General features: G+C 39.2%; 1 protein-coding gene across 18 annotated transcripts in view; it reads left to right on the top strand.

Annotated features, from left to right (window-relative positions):
* Positions 1-17,601, top strand: part of RBFOX2 (RNA binding fox-1 homolog 2) — a 283,835-nt gene that overhangs the window by 204,214 nt on the left and 62,020 nt on the right. For all 18 annotated transcript variants that reach the window (XR_004300910.1, XR_004300909.1, XM_032416262.1 and 15 more), the window contains one exon: positions 15,905-16,129. Coding sequence is in view for 16 of the 18 variants with exons in the window: in XM_032416262.1 (XP_032272153.1) it covers positions 15,905-16,129 (225 nt within the window). In the remaining 2 variants the exon portion in view is untranslated. The remainder of the gene's footprint in view (positions 1-15,904; positions 16,130-17,601) is intronic.

Genomic DNA, 17,601 nt, shown 5'->3' with positions numbered 1-17,601 from the left:
TTGATATCATGGTGAGCTTTCTGCAGACTTCCTAAATCTAGGAAGAGAAAGGTTCTTACAGCCTCAGAAGCAGATACTCAACTACCTGGTCGCTTCAATTAGCAGACACTTTCTAAATATCACCTGCTGTGCACTTATCATTTGGTGAGGAAGCTATGACAAAGCACATGTGACTCAGCCCCTGATCCACTTAGGGCTTTACTTGTGAAACCAATAGAGGAAATACAAACCATCATGTGATTGTGGTTGCAGACAGAATGCAGTTTTGTTTGGGGAAGGGTATGGGGGAAAATTCTGTCTGTCACTGTATATGTTCTATGACTTACTCATTTTGAAGAAGTGAACTAACTATAATAGGACATCCGATGCAATATCTATAAAGAACAATTAAATATTTTCTGATTCAGGAGGCACTACAAAAATCTTACTCATGTTTTATTCTGAACTATGGCTTTTTTTAAGGATATTGCAGCTTAACATACAGAGGATGCAAACTTAATTGCCCATGAAGACAAAAATAAAGAATAAGTTAAATTGTATTGAAAATTTGGTTATGATAAAGAATAATCACCCATGAATTGTATAAATCAATTATATTGACTAGAATAGACAACCAACCATGTTGGATATAGGGACCTAACGTTTCCAAGGAAGCACGTAGCTGGACCGGAGTATTTCTTGTTGTCTCCTGTGGGTGGAAGACATGATTCATGATGTTTGAGGTTCTAAATACTACTTACAGAAGATATGGAAGAGAGAGCTTTCAGGAGGTTGGAGACATTAAGACTATTACAGGGTTTCTCATTTTTAACCTAATAGACTATTGGTTTGAATGACTTTGTTCTGAAATATTTATTTTTCTGTTTAAATATTCATTGCTTTGAGATGGCAGAACTCAGCCTCGGGGAGAGGTCAGGCTGACTCTTTTCTGAGTAATTTGAAAGATGCGCACGCTGGTGTGTGTGTGTGTGTGTGTTGAAGACAAGAGATTTGGAGACAAGTGTATAGTAGACTTGTTGACCAAGCCTGTATCTATTATTTTTATTCTAAGCATGAAGTATTTCCTGTTTTATTTATTCTTGTTTGCAAGAGCTCAGGATTGCACTTGGTCCCCTGCTGCACTCCATCTCCCCTTCATGTGGCTGTAGCACACTCATGCTTTGGGTCCTGGTGCTTCAGTTATACCTGCTCTAAAAGAAGGACCTTTGTTAGGCTTGTACTTCAGTAGGTTTGCATTTAAGAAAACAAACAAACAAACAAAACACTAGTGTTGATTCTTTTGTCTTTTGGTTCCATATAAGAAGGCCCGTGTGCTTTCAGGTAACTTACATTTCTGGCCACTACCTTCCTCTCATAACTTCTTCCCTCCGTAATCTCTGCCCTTCTTCTAGAAGTATAGATGCTTCAGGGCATTTTCTGGAGGTACCTATCTCCACCATAATGCTCTCTCATTATGCCAGCAAAGCCTCTCAGTGTTTCTCCATGTTTCCCAAACCACCTATACCTGGAGTACCAGGGCCCTACTCCCAACGCACTGAATAATAATCTGTGGGGAAAGGATCTTGATTTTTTTTTTAAGACATGTTCCCAGGGTGATTGTTATGCACAATTAAATATGGGAATCTCTGCTATCAAGGAGCCAGGTAAAAGATGAATTTGTGAATGTGTGAGGCAGAGTGTAGTGGAAGTGGGTACCACGTGGGGTGAGTGATCTTTTTGAGACTGTAGCAGGAATAGATGTGTCCCTAGACTCCTTTCTTGGAATCAGATAATACTTTTGCTTAAATTTAATATTTTAGTTGGTGATGGGCTTTTTATTACTATAATCATTATCATACAATCATTAAATCTGTTGTAGTGAATTGCCTCGGAATCCCAGCTATCTACTAAGTCACAGACAACCAAATAAAGAATAAACTGTTCGGATTCAATCTGAACACGAAAACTGGAGGCTACAGGGAGACTCCATATATAGGCTTTTCCTTCCAGTTTTTATTTACCTGTGGATTGTCTGACATCTTTCAACTCTGGGTATGATTTATATTCACTGTTAAAGAGAAAGCACCTGAGTTTTATCTAACTTATCTTTGCTACCAGAAATATTTTCAGGACTATTAGATACTAACTCTTTCAGCTCTAGGTGTTCAGAGGGTGAAACTCGGTTGAGATGAGAAATGGAAACACTTTTACTTTACAGCCCTCCCTCCAGATCAGTATGGTGGTTTGAAGAACAAAAGGAGACACCAGTAGTAGAGAACCTGACTGTTTTTAGACTGACGGAGGGGACGTTTGTTTTCAATACAGAGTGTTTCAAATATCAAAGAACAGAGATTTGGGGTGGCCCTGTCTTAAGTGTGTAAGTAAATGGAGACTCTGGAATGAATTTCACTGTATGTCTGGTAAATGTGCATTGTTTTGCCTTTGTGCATATCCATCCATTCATTTTTTTTCTCTAGGTCATCTTCTTGGTCTGTCATTCTGCTACAGACCTTTTTTTTTTTTTTTTTTTTTTAAAGCTTTTATTTATTTGGGAGAGAGAGAGAGTGAGAGCGAGAACACAAGCCGGGGTGCGGGCAGAGGGAGAGGGAGAAGCAGACTCCCCACTGAGCAGGAAGGCTGATGTGAGGCTTAATCCCAGGACCCTGGGATTATGACCTGAGCTGAAGGCAGATGCTCAACCCACTGAGCCACCCAGGCACCCCAGAGCTTTTAAAAAATTATTTTAATTGCTTCTTTTTTTTTTTTTTTTTTAATTAAATTTTTTTTATTGTTATGTTAATCCCCGTACATTACATCATTAGTTTTAGATATAGTGTTCCATGATTCATTGTTTGTGCATAACACCCAGTGCTCCATGCAGAACGTGCCCTCCTCAATACCCATCACCAGGCTAACCCATCCTCCCACCCCCCTCCCCTCTAGAACCCTCAGTTTGTTTTTCAGAGTCCATCGTCTCTCATGGTTCTTCTCCCCCTCCGATTTCCCCCCCTTCATTCTTCCCCTCCTGCTACATTCTTCTTCTTTTTTTCTTTCTTAACATATATTGCATTATTTGTTTCAGAGGTACAGATCTGAGATTCAACAGTCCTGCACAATTCACAACGCTTACCAGAACACATACCCTCCCCAGTGTCCATCACCCAGTCACCCCATCCCTCCCACCCCACCCCCCACTCCAGCAACCCTCACTTTGTTTCCTGAGATTAAGAATTCTTCATATCAGTATTTTAATTGCTTCTTGATGATCTTCAATCCAGTGTTCTGTCTTTCTGTGATAGTGTCACATACATCAGGCAGACGCCATTGCTTTCAGGACAAAGTGAGAAGAACTTAGGCTCTGTCAGCTGAGTACTTTTTGTAAAACTCTTTCTTACAAAGGCAGGTAGAGTTTGAAATTTGAGCCTATCTAGGCAAATCCCAGGGGATACAAATGATCTAATTCATAAAAGACTCAAAGGCAAAAATATTTTCTTTTTGTTGCAAAGCTAGAGAATTAATTTCCATTTTCCTATAGCATGATGAAAATGCTAAGTGACACTGGCCCTGGTAATAAACTGGTGAGAAGACGCTCTACCTAAATAACAAAATGATTATTGTTATAAAGTTCATATTGATCCCTTTTTATCAGTGATTCATTCTGATCACAGATGTAATACAGGAATTAGGAAACTTTTCTCTTGAGATAGAATTTGCAGCCTGTTGAGGAGAAGAATGATAGCAGATCGGGTATATAAGTGGGACTCAGGATTACCAAACTGAAAAAATTAGAAAGAAGTTGAAAAATAAATGGAAAGATATAAACAAAAATACTCTTCTCTCTCCAAGATTACATAGACTTTAATCATCCTGGAACAATTAAGGCAATTCCATTTGGCCATTCTTTCTGTGTTCTCCTATTGTACTTTATGCTTAGCTTTATTTATAGCACAAATAATATTCATATAATTATTAGTTTACATGCCTTTCTCACCTTTTAATTTTGGTCCTACAAAAGCAAATCTTATTTTTTCCCATGTGCCTTCCCTCTCCCTAATGTTTAAGACTAGCAAGTTGTAGCCACTTAAATGTCAGTAAAAAAAGGATTAAAGTAATACTCAGAATAATTCAGTATAACAGAGAATATGCTTAAGAAACAATAACAACATAGACTCATTTACCCCAAGTAGTGTGACTTGTAAATGAGAAAACTTTTCTTTAAAAAGTATTGATGAAAGTGAGTGGGTTAATAAGTCCTGAATAGTGAGTCTGCAACTATAAGTCTTAAAAAATCATCTTGTTCTGCCCGTTGCCTATAACTGGTTGCTTGCCACATTCCTTAAATTCCCCCCACAGCATCTCTTGATTCCATTCCCTTTGCCCCATTCCCCTTGCGTAGGCCCACATGTCTTCTCCAGTATGCTCCTGTTTCTGCGTTCTAATTGCCACCCCCAAAGTATATCCCATATACTACTAACATTACATAAGCTAAGAGTCTGTTATTCTATTTTGATGGTTCTTTATTACCAGGAAATACTGGTTAAAACCATCACTATCCAATGGGTTTGGATATTGGGATACTCACTACATAGAGCAAAATATCGTAAAGGATAAGGGAGAGGTTCCAAGTAAGTCTGTTTGACTGGAAAGATGATTAACTCAGCAGAAATATGAACAGACACGCAGTTTGTAGTGTAAGTGAAACACTGAGGGTGGAAGGATCGGATCCAAGGTGGAAATGTGCAGCTGGAAGAACCAGAAGCGGGACAAGAGACCTAATCGAGTCGGGGGCCTGGTACCGTATTAATAGTTTCACTTGCTTTCATTGCAACCATTGCAACAGCCTCCGCAGTAAACAGTCCATTTTGCAGATGAAGAAGCAGGCTAGAAAGGCTTACGTAATTCATCATATATCTGGTAAGAGGTACAATTGAGGTTTTAAACTCAGGTCTGTCTTTCAGGCTCATGCTCTTTTTTGTTTTTACTGTCCCTCCCATGAAAGCATGGGAGAAAGGACATGGTTGGACCTAAAAAATATTTGGAAGTCACCCATAGGTAGGTAATGGTTGGAGCTCTGAGATTGCAATCGGGAATTGACTGATAAAGGGTTGAGACTTGGTCTTTGGGTTATACATTTTTTCTGTATGATGGGAACTGTTTACTGTGATTGTGTATTTGAATTTAGAATTAAAATATTTAGCAGAGTTCACATTGTATACCAGAAGACCATACATACATGGTAACGCATCGCCTCTGTTACTACGTGTTGTTTAAAGGAGAAAGACGTCATTCTTAACTTTTGTGTTTGTGAGATTGAAGGAAATTGTGGATCTAAAGCACAAGCACATGAATGTTGAGTCTTTTCTCTCCTAATGGTACTCTACCAATTCTCACTTCCTTACCCCAGCATTCTTCTCCAATATGGTATCAACCCAAGATAACACTTGTTTCAGCATGTATTATCCTTCATTAGTTATGCTGTCTCTCTAACCAAACAAAGCAGTTTGCTATAGTGTGCATAGATGTGACTCTCCATCTTAACCCTCCTTTATTTAAAATTTTTATTTAATGCTTAATATTTATTATGCACTGTATGGGATTCTACAATGTACAAAACCGTCCTCTCTCATCATAAAGAAGCTTTTTTTAAAAAAGATTTTATTTATTTGAGAGAGAGAAAGAGAGAGAGAGAGAGAGCGCACAAGCAGGGGGGAGGGGCAGGGGGAGAAGCAGACTCCCCACTGAGCAGGGAGCCCGATGCCATGCGGGACTTAATCCCAGAACCCCAGGATCATGACCTGCGCCAAAGGCAGACGCTTAACCAACTGAGCCAACCAGGTGCCCATAAAGAATATTTAATAGGAAAGATAAGACACTTATCTAGATAAGTATAAGTTTTGAATTTATAGATCTTATACACATTCAGAGTGCAGGCTAAGTGCTATGGGAATACAGGAGAGGAAGAAGTTTCTTCTAACAGGAAATGGGAATGCAACACTTGCTGGCAAGTCTGCTCTATTAGACCCTGATCTGCGGACTTTTGATTCTTTGTCTCACATTAGCCTCACCAGTAGATAGCTGTCCTGTCTGTGTTCTAGTTGACAAAACTGAGACTTAGTTTCTTGTTCAGTGTCACAGAACTAACAGGTTATCAAGTCAGGATTCGACCCCAGACTTATTTGGCTCTAAACCTTAACCTCTTTCCTTTACACCAGGGGTCAAAAAACTATGGCCTACAGGCCACATCTGGCCCACTGCCTGTTTTTGTAAGACTCGTGAACTAAGAATGATTTTTACATTTTTAAATGGTTAGAAAAAGATCAGAAGAAGATGATTTTGAGATGTGAAAATTAGATGAAATTTATGTGTCGGTGCCCATGAATAAAGTTGTCCTGGAACACAGCCATGCTTATTCGTTTACATATTGTCTGTAGCTGCTTTCATATTATAACAGCAGAGGCCAGTCGTTGCATCAGAAATCAGACCGCCTGCAAGGCCTAAAATATTATCTGGCCTTTTACAGGGAAAGCCTGCTGACCCCTGCTTTATGCCATACTTCCTTTCTAGGGATAGCTTCATGGAGAAGGGATTATTTGAGTTGATCCTTTATGTCCAGCTAAGTTTTCATTATGCATGAATATTCTTGATAGAGGATACAGCATGGGGAGCAAAACTGATCTGTGCTCTAGCGGTCCGGCTGGGATTTGGGGAAGCACCAGATGTGGGGAATGTAGAAGTCTAGACTCATTGCAACACAGAATTAATGGCTGGGAGTTGTGTATGATATGCCCTGGGGGGAAAATGGTTGCGGACCCTGCTGGAGACGCCACGTGGAGTAGGGACTCCAACACCAGCTTGAGAAGTGGTTTAGATTTGGATTTGAGTCTGCTTATGCCAGTTATTAGCCAAATGGCTTTTCAATAAAATACTTAACCCTTTTAAATGGTAGTTTCCTTATCTGTAAAAGGAGAATAATGGAAATATCTATCTTTTACAGCTGTGAGAATCAAATCAGTTTATATATGTTGTGTGTTTATACATACAAAGTGCTTAGTGTATTGCCAGATACTTTATAAGCATTCATTAAATGTAAGCATTTAGTATGTACCGTTGAGGGAGGGCCTAGAGGAAGTTAGAATGTATTTAGTAGATGATGGTGTGAACCTTTGTGTCACCGATTTATTTGGTGCTCATATGTAGCACTCTGACTTGTATTGAAGTTTATGGTAGGCTCCTTAATGTGATTGTAAACTCCTGGAAGGCAGATTTCTAACTTGTGTTACGATGTTTTCAGTGCCCAGGAGTTGTGGACCCATAGCAGGTATTAGTATGTCTTAGAATTGAAACAGAATTTCAAATATCTCTCCCCACTGCCTTTTCAGCTAGTGATCATTTTAAAAACTACTTTTGGTAGATTTTTTTTCTTCTCTTTTCTGTTCTTTTTTTTTGGGGGGGGGGGGTAGTTGTTTTCCCTTATGCTATGGTTAGTTTTGTATATCTGTAGTTTGTTTCTTCAGTGTTGTTCCCATAAATACAGTCTTTAACGGTTTTTTAAAATTTCACGTAACATCCACAACAGTGGATCTAGTAGGATTTTAACATTTGCTAAGTTTGGACGTTTGGTCCCACTACCTGGTGCTTGCAGTGGTGGAGAGCAGCTTTTATTGGGAGTATAGTGTTTTAGTCACTTCACATTTTATCTTACAATTCTTTGTAACAATGTGTGGCATTAACATTGCTGTTTTATAGAGGAAGAAACTGAAGCACAGGAAAGGTAGGTAATAACATAACTGTTTACAACTACAGTAATGACAAAGCTGAGATTCAAATTATGTTCTAACCATGTACTTCAGCATTGCCCTTGGTGAAACATGGAATTTATTGGGTCTCAGGTGGATTTGATAAGCTTTTAGGTAGTGTCTAAGTCATGTAATAAACAAATTTGTTTGTATTAGGGAATAATACATTGAAAAACTGATCCTCAGTCATTATATCCCCATATTCCTTTCCTATGCAGGCATCATCTTGAGTTTTCATCAGAATGGCATCCTAAAAATTAAGTCACCGTGGCCTGCATTCTGTGTGAAATAAAATACTATTTTTTGTCCTGTTAATATTTCTCTTCTTGAACTTTTGTGTAGGTAATAAAACAACAGTGGGATGGCAGGACATCGAATTGATTGTTGAGTAATTATTGAAATATCAAATAATGCTGTATCCCACATGTATGTGTTTCATGTAAGTCTCTTCAGGGTTTTTCTTTTTCTTCTCCTCCTTCTCCTTCTTCTTCTGTTTAAAAATAACTTTAGAAAAGCAGCTTTGCCACTCATTTATGAGTGTGCCACATCTTCTTACTTTTTAAACCAGAGTGTTAGAAATGTAGGTAGCTTCTTTGGAAATTTGGAAGGTGTGACTGTTTAGTAGTGTTGTAAATTATGTTGCTGATGGGAAGGCAGTTAACCAAAGAATTACTTTGTTTATAATTCCCTGCCAATTCCTGTAGTAAATTCATGTGGGTCTTAGGAGGATTAGATACAACCCTCTCTGTCTTCACAGTTAGCTTTCTACAAGATGGGGACCACTCTTCACCTTAGATGTTCTGCTTCATTATTCTGCGCATGTGAACCCCTTAAGTAAGAGTTGTGCTTTGTGACTCTATGCCAGGTGTAGTTCTTAGTCCTGGGGATGTGTCAGTGGGCCAAACAGGCCAAAAACCTCTTGCTTATGTTCTAATAGAGGAGATGAAATAAATGCAGTATCATTATAGATGAGAGGACAGAGAGAAATAGGGGCTGAGAGTTTGAGTGGTCAGGGAAGCTGGCATTTTGGCATAGTTGTGAGGGGAGGGAGGTGTGAAGTCAACGCTGTGAGGGCTTCTTCTGGAGCTAGGTGCTTCATGTGGTGGGCAGGTAGTCCTGCTTTCAGAGAACCTTCATTTTCCTGGGATGTACTAATAAGAACTAAAAGGAAATGCAGTTTGTTTTTCTTCTCATCTTTCACATAAAATCACAATTTATATTCTAGGGAAGAAAGGAGTTAAAGGAGTTAAATCTTCATTAGATTTTTGTTAAGTGAGATAGAAACTTTCTTTGCATATAGTACTCCTTATTGTCTGTTCATCTCGTGGGAGGGAAAATTTATAGACTGCTAAATTAGGTAAAAGAATTTATGTCTAGTTTTTTGGACTACAAGAAAAAAGTTAATAACTCATTTTCTCAGGTGATATATACCTAAGCTGTGCTTAGCCTATGATTTTAAAAACAAAACATTTTCATATTAAACATAGAGGTAAAATCTTGCCTAGAAATGATCATGTGAACTATTATTCATAGTTTGCCTGGGGGCTATCATATTTCTTTTCTGAACTTATAACTTTGGAATATATCCTGGAAATTTAATAGAAATCTGAAACCATTTAGCATTGATAATCATTGCCATCATCATAGATTATTGGGGATATTTTCAGACATTATATAGAGTGTATGAAATAAAATGCAAAATCACTCCTATTCCAATTTCATTCCCTTAGTATATAAACATAATGTATTTTTTAAACAAAAATTTAAAAATTCCTATAAGGAGTAAAATAATCTGCTGAGAATTTCATTTTGGCCTCATAACAAAGGTTTACATTTCCCTTTTTTAAGGAAACAGTTCAGCCTCTGCCTGCCTTGTATTTCTTTGAAACATGTGTCAAGGCTACAGGTAGATCCTATAAAATGTTTTTACCTTTCTCCCCCTACCCCCACGGCTAATTGGTGTGTTGATTCAGCTGACTGAGCCAGCTTGGTCAAGACTACCCTGTGGGAGAGTCAGTACTGTGAACTCACGTGCCAGCGTCTCACTCCCAGCATGGTTGGGTTGGGGGCGAAGGGAGGCCAGAGCAGGAGTGAGTCTGCAAGGAGCCGAGTTGGAGTATGGAAAGCAAGTCCCTTTGCTGTGTTAATCATAACTGGGAAGCAGTGTCTTTTAGCCTTACTGATTATTTAGTAGACCCTTCTTATATACTGTAAGATTATATTTATGCCTGGAGATGGGAGTGTAGATCTACAGAGACCTTTGGTGCTCTTGCTCTCCTGCATTCACCAGTCCACCTGAATTTGAATTTTATCTTTCATATCTGACTTCAGGCCAGTAAATCCTATGAGGGCTTCTGAAGCAGTGTGCTTCATGCAGGGGGCAGGCAGGCAGGTCGGTGGATATGGATACAGCCCTGTGTAACTTGAAGAAGGGAGAGGGTTGTTTTATTTCTCTCTTAGGACACCCAGGATAGCTAAGAAGTCATATACAATACCCCAGCCTGGAGATCATGAAAAGAACTTACATGGTGGTGGGTGACAAAGATAGACCTTTTTCCTGAAAAATTATGGGCAAAAATTTAAGGTTTTCATAGCCTAATTTCTAAAAACTAAGCAAAGGAAAAATTTTTATATAAAGCAATCCTTAATACCACCTAGAGATGATTCTTGGACACTGGAGACAGCTGAATTTTGATGCTGTGTAACTTGAAAATGAAAGACAGTTATTAATTTTGTCTCTAGGTAATGTCACTACCATTTTCTTTTTCTTTTTTTTTTTTTTTTAAGATTTTATTTATTTGACAGAGAGAGACACAGCGAGAGAGGGAACACAAGCAGGGGGAGTGGGAGAGGGAGAAGCAGGCCTCCCGCTGAGCAGGGAGCCCGATGTGGGGCTCGACCCCAGGACCCTGGGATCATGACCTGAGCCGAAGGCAGACGCTTAACGACTGAGCCATCCAGGTGCCCCGTCACTACCATTTTCTTAAGGATAGCACAGTAATAATTCAGTGATTCAGCATATCGGCTTCCTCTTATTGATTACATTTTTCTTGCACAATACTTGGTAGGCTTTATTACAAAAGTCATACATGTTTATTATTAGGAGCATGAGGAGACTTTTGGGGACTTGGAGTAGATATGCCCACTAGTTTGTGGTGGTGATTTCATGGGAGTGCATGTATATATGTCAGTGCTTACACTATAAATGAGTAGATGCAGTTTGTTGTGTAGGTCAATTATATCGCAATGAAACTTTTTAAAAAAATTTTATTAATTAGATGACTAAAAAATTGGACTTGTTTTGCTGTTAATATGTTTTTTATATGTTAGTGAGATTGAACGTTTTGATGGTATTTCATCATCTGTGAATTGTTCAGTTATATTGTTTGCCTTTTTCTGTTGTGTGTGTTTCTTATCAGTTTGTATAACCTACTATTACGTTAGTGATGACAACCCAGTGTCTGTCGTATCTGTTGCAGTTCTTTGCCCCAGTTGGTTTTTCTTTTGACTTGAAAGGCCATTTCTCCCCCTTCCCTTCCCTTGCCTTCCCTCTTCCCCCTGCTCTCCTTTCCTTCCTAACTTTTGCAGCCATGTCTGTCCTTTTTCTCCTTCCTGGTTTTTAGGTTTCCTATCTTCCTATCTTATGTGAGTCCCCCAACCCCAGTTATGCTCCCAAGTTTTCTTGTATTTTCTTAGTTTCCATTGTTCTCTTAGATTTTATTCCTTCTTGAATTTTTCTCGTATGGAGTATACACTGTGAGGGGCTCATTTATTTTCTTTCTGGTGGGTAGCCAGCTTTTACAAATCCTCTGTGGTAAATAAATAATTTTTCCCCACTGAAGTGAAATGCTCCTTTTATCTTCTATTAATTTTCTATATAAACTTGAAACTGTTCTGGCATAATCAGTGTTCTGTTAATCACTGTGTATATGCTTAGTGTTTAATCACAGTAGCTTTATGGCAAGTCTTACTGTACGATAGAGCATGCCCCACTTCATAGCTTTTCCCTTTCCAAACTTTCATAGTAGTTTTTCACATACCAATTAGAATTATATTTAGTCCTGTTTTCTTCTCCAGGCTCTGTTTGCTTCTGACTGAAAATGACATTAGGTAGGGGAGCTTGGGTGGCTCAGTCAGTTGAGCATCAGACTCTTGGTTTTGGCTCAGGTCATGATCTCAGGGTCGTGAGACTGAGCCCCATGGCAGGCTCCACGCTCAGCAGGGGTTCTGCTTAAGATTCTCTCTCCCTTCACCTCTGCCCACCTCCTCACGCACTCTCTAAATAAATAAATAAAGTCTTAACAAAATGACATTAGGTATACATTTTATTTTAGCAAGGATTAACATTTCTGTATGAAGCATTCCTCCAGAAACAAAATACATCTCTCTGTTTATTCAGGCCTTGTTTTATATCCTACATCGTGTGTTTTATCCTATACATTTTGTTGCCATTTTGAATAACTGGTTATTGCTGGTTGTAAAATAGTTAATGTATAAATATGACAAAATTTTATTATTAGGTCTACTCATTTGTAGTTAATTTCTTGGGCTTTTCTAAGTAGATAGCTATAGTTGCCTCTGCGTTCTCTTTATCTCCAGTGCAGGTTTGTCGCCTTATTGTGTGTAGAATGAGTCATAGGGGCGGGTGATTCTTAATGATGACAGGTATTTCACAGCTTAATATGTTTGCCAGTGGTTTTTTTATTGCCTTATTTTTCCCTTGTTGTAATTAACATGTAGTGACATCAAGTGTTCAGTTTAATGACTTTTAACAATTTGGTACCATCATCCTTAACAAGAAATTTAACATTTCTGTCATCCTAGAATGTTCCATCCTAGAATGTTCCAGATCTCCATCATCACTCCCTGCCCCCCAAAAAAGAAACAACTACTTTCTCACTTCTGTTACAATAGATTTGTATCTCATTTAGCACAGCTTCAAGATTCATCTGTGTTGTTGGTAGTTTATTCTTTTTTTTTTTTTCCTCTCTTTTTTAAGCTATGTAACATTCCATTTTGTGAATAAACCACAATTTGTTTATCCATTTTTCTGTTGATTTCAGTACAGTCGTTTTCAGTTTGGGGCTATTATGAATAAAGCTTCCATGAACATACTTGTACAAGTGTCTCTGCACACATATGCTTTTATTTCTTCAGGGTGGATATAAGGAGTATTTTAACTATATAAAAAAGTAAAACTGCAGAACAGTTCTTCCACATGAATATACTGTTTTACACTTTGCCAAGCAGTATATGAAAGTTCTTGTTGTTCCACATCCTTGTCAACATTCGGTATTTTCAGTCTTGTGGCCCTTGTAATTGGTGTGAAATGGTAGCTCATTTCGTTTTAATTTCATACTCTTGATGACTAATGTTGTTGAGCCACACATTGGTGTATTTCCTGCCCATTGGCATATCTTTTTTTTTTGGCTTATCTTTTTGTGGGAGTTTGTCTGTTAAAGTCATTAACCCAGGGCACCTGGGTGGCTCAGTCGGTTAAGCGTCTGCCTTCCGCTCAGGTAATGATACCGGGGTCCTGGGATCGAGCTCCGCATTGGGCTCCCTGCTCGGCGGAGAGCCTACTTCTCCCTCCCCCTCTGCCTGCCGCTCTGCCTACTTGTGCTCTCTCTCTATCTCTCTGTCAAATAAATAAATAAAATCTTCAAAAATAAATAAATAAAGTCATTAACCCATCTTAAAAAAAAGATGCTTTGTTCTTTTCATTTTGATTTGTAACAGTTCTTTGCCAGATATGTGTACTGTGAATGCTGCCTCCCATGCTCCATCTTGTCTTTTCATTATCTTAGTGGTGCCTTTCAGAGAGCAAGAAATGTTTAAATTTTGATGGAGTTCGGTTTATCAAGTTTTTCTTCAAAGGTTCTTGTTTTTTATGACCAAAGAATTCTTTGTTTATTGCAAAATTTTGACAATTATCCTCTTTTTTTCTAGATGTTTCAGAGTTTTAAAACATTCTTATATTTAGGTCTGTTATCTCTTCCAGTTAACTTTTGCATATGTGGGATGAGTTTAGGTTTTTTTTTTTTTTCCCCAGTAGGTATTCAGTTTTTTATCTGTTAAAAAGGCTTTCCTTTCTCCTACTGAATTGACTTGATGACTTAATACTGACTGTATATGCATGTGTCTATCTGGATATTTTCTGCTCATTCATTGATTGATTTGTGTGTCTTTGAGCTGGTTCCATACTGTTGTGAATACTGCAGCTTTGTAATAAGTCTTGAAATCAGGTAGTATAAGTCTTCCAATTTGTGTTCTTTTTCAAAATCGCTTTGGCTTTTCTAGGCTCTTTGCATTCCCATATAAATTTTAATAACACCTTGTCAGTTTCTGCAAAAATATCTGAGATTTTTATTGAGTTTGTGGGATTTGGGGTGCATGCCATCTTAAGAATACCAAGCTTTCCAATCCATGATCATGTATATTTCTCCATTTATAACAGCCTTTGTACATTTGTTCTGTTTCATTTTATGCAGAAGAACTTATTGTAGCAATGATGGCAGAACCTTTCTTTCTTTTTTTTTTTTAATTTTTAAAGATTTTATTTATTTATTTGACAGAGAGAGACACAGTGAGAGAGGGAACACAAGCAGAGGGAGTGGGAGAGGGAGAAACAGGCTTCCCGCCGAGCAGGGAGCCCGATGCGGGGCTCGATCCCAGGACCCTGGGATCATGACCTGAGCCGAAGGCAGACGCTTAACGACTGAGCCACCCAGGCGCCCCGATGGCAGAACCTTTCTTTAAAAATAGTGTGAGATCTTTCTGCAGCTTTGGATTTATTTTGTTTGAGATATATATAAGTTTAATGGCCATCAAGTTAGTGTCGAAAGCCTGGGATGATGTCTAGAAAATGCTGCTGAGAGTTGTGTTTCCTGCAGCTCTCTGGATAGAGAATCCCCTCTTGAACTGAGGGGAAAGAAGGATAATTGGGACGGAGAGAGAAAGGAATAATTATTCCCTTGCCTGATGGAAGTGTGCTCATGAGTAGGAGGAAACCAAGTGACATAAACCCAAATGTTCTTTGATTACCTGCTGATATGATGTCTAAAATAGGAGTGGGAGGAGCCTATCAAAGTGCTGACATTTTGAAGCATTTGTCCATCTCTGCTGACTACTTACAGAAGGACAGTGGTCCAAGACTTTGCAGACTTGTGTATCTTCAGTAAAATAATGGCTTTGCGTTTTATGGAATAAAATGGGAGGCCAGGGGAGGGAGTGCAAGATTCAAACTCTTTCGTATCTGAACTTAGGACAGAAGTGAGAGAGGGGCTCTGGAGCCACAATGGCTCCTTCGAACAATTCCCTGTAGTTCCTGCATACTCTTTATTGATATTTCAGATATCACAATGAATTCCAGGTAAGCATCTGGGAATGGTTATCACATGGAGAGGTGTCCTGCTGTGCAGTTAGCCTTATAAAGCTCACAGTGATTGTGAAGAACTCTTATTAAATTTTTTTATCTGGGGATTTTTTTGGTCTGTCTCTAATATTTATAATTTAAGGAACCTATTTTTTTTTAACTGTTAACCTAGGAACCAAGACTTAAATAAATCTCTATCTTGGAAATCCAAACATTAATTTTTTAATAATATACTTTCTTCTGAACTCTTTGCTCTTAAAATCTAGAGATCTATGTTGTCTTGTTTTGAGAACTTAATTTATAATGTCGCCCTACCTATTGTTATGAATTGTAGTTTAATGAAATTGCTTTGTTTTTCCCTGAGAATCTCTGTAAGGGGATAGAGAGTGTCCTGAAGAAAATACTAATTTCAACTCTTAAAACTCTTCTTGTGTGATAAATTTCCTGGCACTTTTTTTAAACTTAGTTTAAAGGAAAATTTTTGACTCTTTGGTAATTAATCAATTTTAATATGGTTGTGGACCTGTTTAAGAACCACAAATTGACCAAAGTTGGGTGTATGTTTGCATGGCTACATATATACATTTCTGTATATGGCAGTGTTTGCCCCAGTCCTGAGGCAGTAAGCCTTCCATTTTACCAGAGCGAAGAGAGAATATTCAGAGAATTTTGTATACTCACCTTAAAAATAGTCATGTAATGAGAACTTAAAGTCACTTTTTCTCCTTATTTTCTCTTCCACTATTTGTTTTAGGGTAACCAGGAGCCAACAACAACTCCTGACGCAATGGTTCAGCCTTTTACTACCATCCCGTTTCCACCACCTCCACAGAATGGAATTCCTACAGAATATGGAGTGCCACACACTCAGGACTATGCCGGCCAGACCAGTGAGCATAACCTGACCCTCTACGGAAGTACGCAAGCCCACGGGGAGCAGAGTAGCAACTCACCCAGCACACAAAACGGATCTCTCACGGTATGTGAACTATGAGGTGGGAAATGGAAGAGTGCCTGCCATCATATTGAAATCTTCACCTGAATCATCAGCCAGAAAACCTTTTGAATTAATTTAGCATCTACATGACACTACATAGCATGTGTGTAATTTCATTTCTACCCCCTGCGTTGAAATTAGAAGGTAAGTATTTAGAATCTGAGATCGCAGTCACTGCCCAGGAGCTTAGGGTCTAAAGACAGAGCAGACAACACAAGGTGAGGGTACACTTAGGTCAGTTTCACCAGGAAGCTTCATTTTGCCACACCTTGTGGTCCCTCCTGTGTTGTCACTGTATACAGCCTCCCAGCAGCGTTCTGCACATTGCTTCCTCCCTCCTCCTGGACATACTCAGTCTCTTGCTCTTGGCACACCCCCTGTTTCCCTCCTATGCACTGGAAGTTCTCTCTTAGTCCTCTTTGCTGGTTCCTATCTCTCTGTTCAGTTTTTATTTTTTTAATTAAAAAAAATTTTTTTTAAAGATTTTATTTATTTATTTGACAGAGAGAGACACAGCGAGAGAGGGAACACAAGCAGGGGGACTGGGAGAGGGAGAAGCAGGCTTCCTGCTGAGCAGGGAGCCCAATGCGGGGCTCGATCCCAGGACCCTGGGATCATGACCTGAGCCAAAGGCAAACGCTTAACCGACTGAGCCACCCAGGTGCCCCTAAATTTTTTAAATTTTTATTTATTTATTTATTTTTAAAAGATTTATTTATTTGGGGGAGAGAGCTTGTGGGGGAGGGGGAAGGGGAGAAGCAGACTTCCCGCTGAGCAGGGAGCCCCACGTGGGGCTCAGTCCGACCCCAGCCAAAGGCAGACTGAGCCACCCACGCCCACCTCTGTTCAGTTTTTAAATGTTGCAGCATTCCAGGCCTGGGTCCTAGGACCACCCCCTTCCTCTTATTTTATGTTCTCTCTCTCTATAATTACACTACTAACTTCACCTTGCTGCTCCAGCAAAACCTAGGAGTCTTCTCTCTTTCCTACGTCTCCACATCCAGTGTATTTGCAAGTCCAGTAACTATAACTCGAAGCATTCTCTTCAGCTCTTCTCTTTATCTTAATACTCTCACTAGGTAGTGTACATGATTAACAGCTCAGCTCTTCTGCCAGATTTCTTGGGTTTGAGTTGGGCCCTGCTTAGCAGCATGACTTTATTAACCTCTTTCTGTGTTGGCGTGCTCAGTGAGGACAAATACATACCTGTACCTAGAAAAGGAAGACAGCAGTACCTGCCTCTGCTGGCCGCTAGGAGATTTAAAAGACTTGAAGTCATGTATCATCACCGTCATCCCCATGCTGGTCCCGGCCTCATGGCTTATTTCCTGTGTTATTGCTGCCTGCCTGCCTGTCGCTTCTCCACAGGGCAGCCAGCATAGTGCTCTGTTTGCTCATGCAAATAATGTTACTTTCCTGCTTAACTCTTAACAGTTCCCTCGCATACTTACAAT

The sequence above is a fragment of the Phoca vitulina genome, unplaced genomic scaffold (assembly GCF_004348235.1).
Source record: "Phoca vitulina isolate PV1807 unplaced genomic scaffold, GSC_HSeal_1.0 scaffold19, whole genome shotgun sequence".
Taxonomy (NCBI): Eukaryota; Metazoa; Chordata; class Mammalia; order Carnivora; family Phocidae; genus Phoca; species Phoca vitulina.
This window is presented reverse-complemented; position numbering and strand designations above follow the sequence as displayed.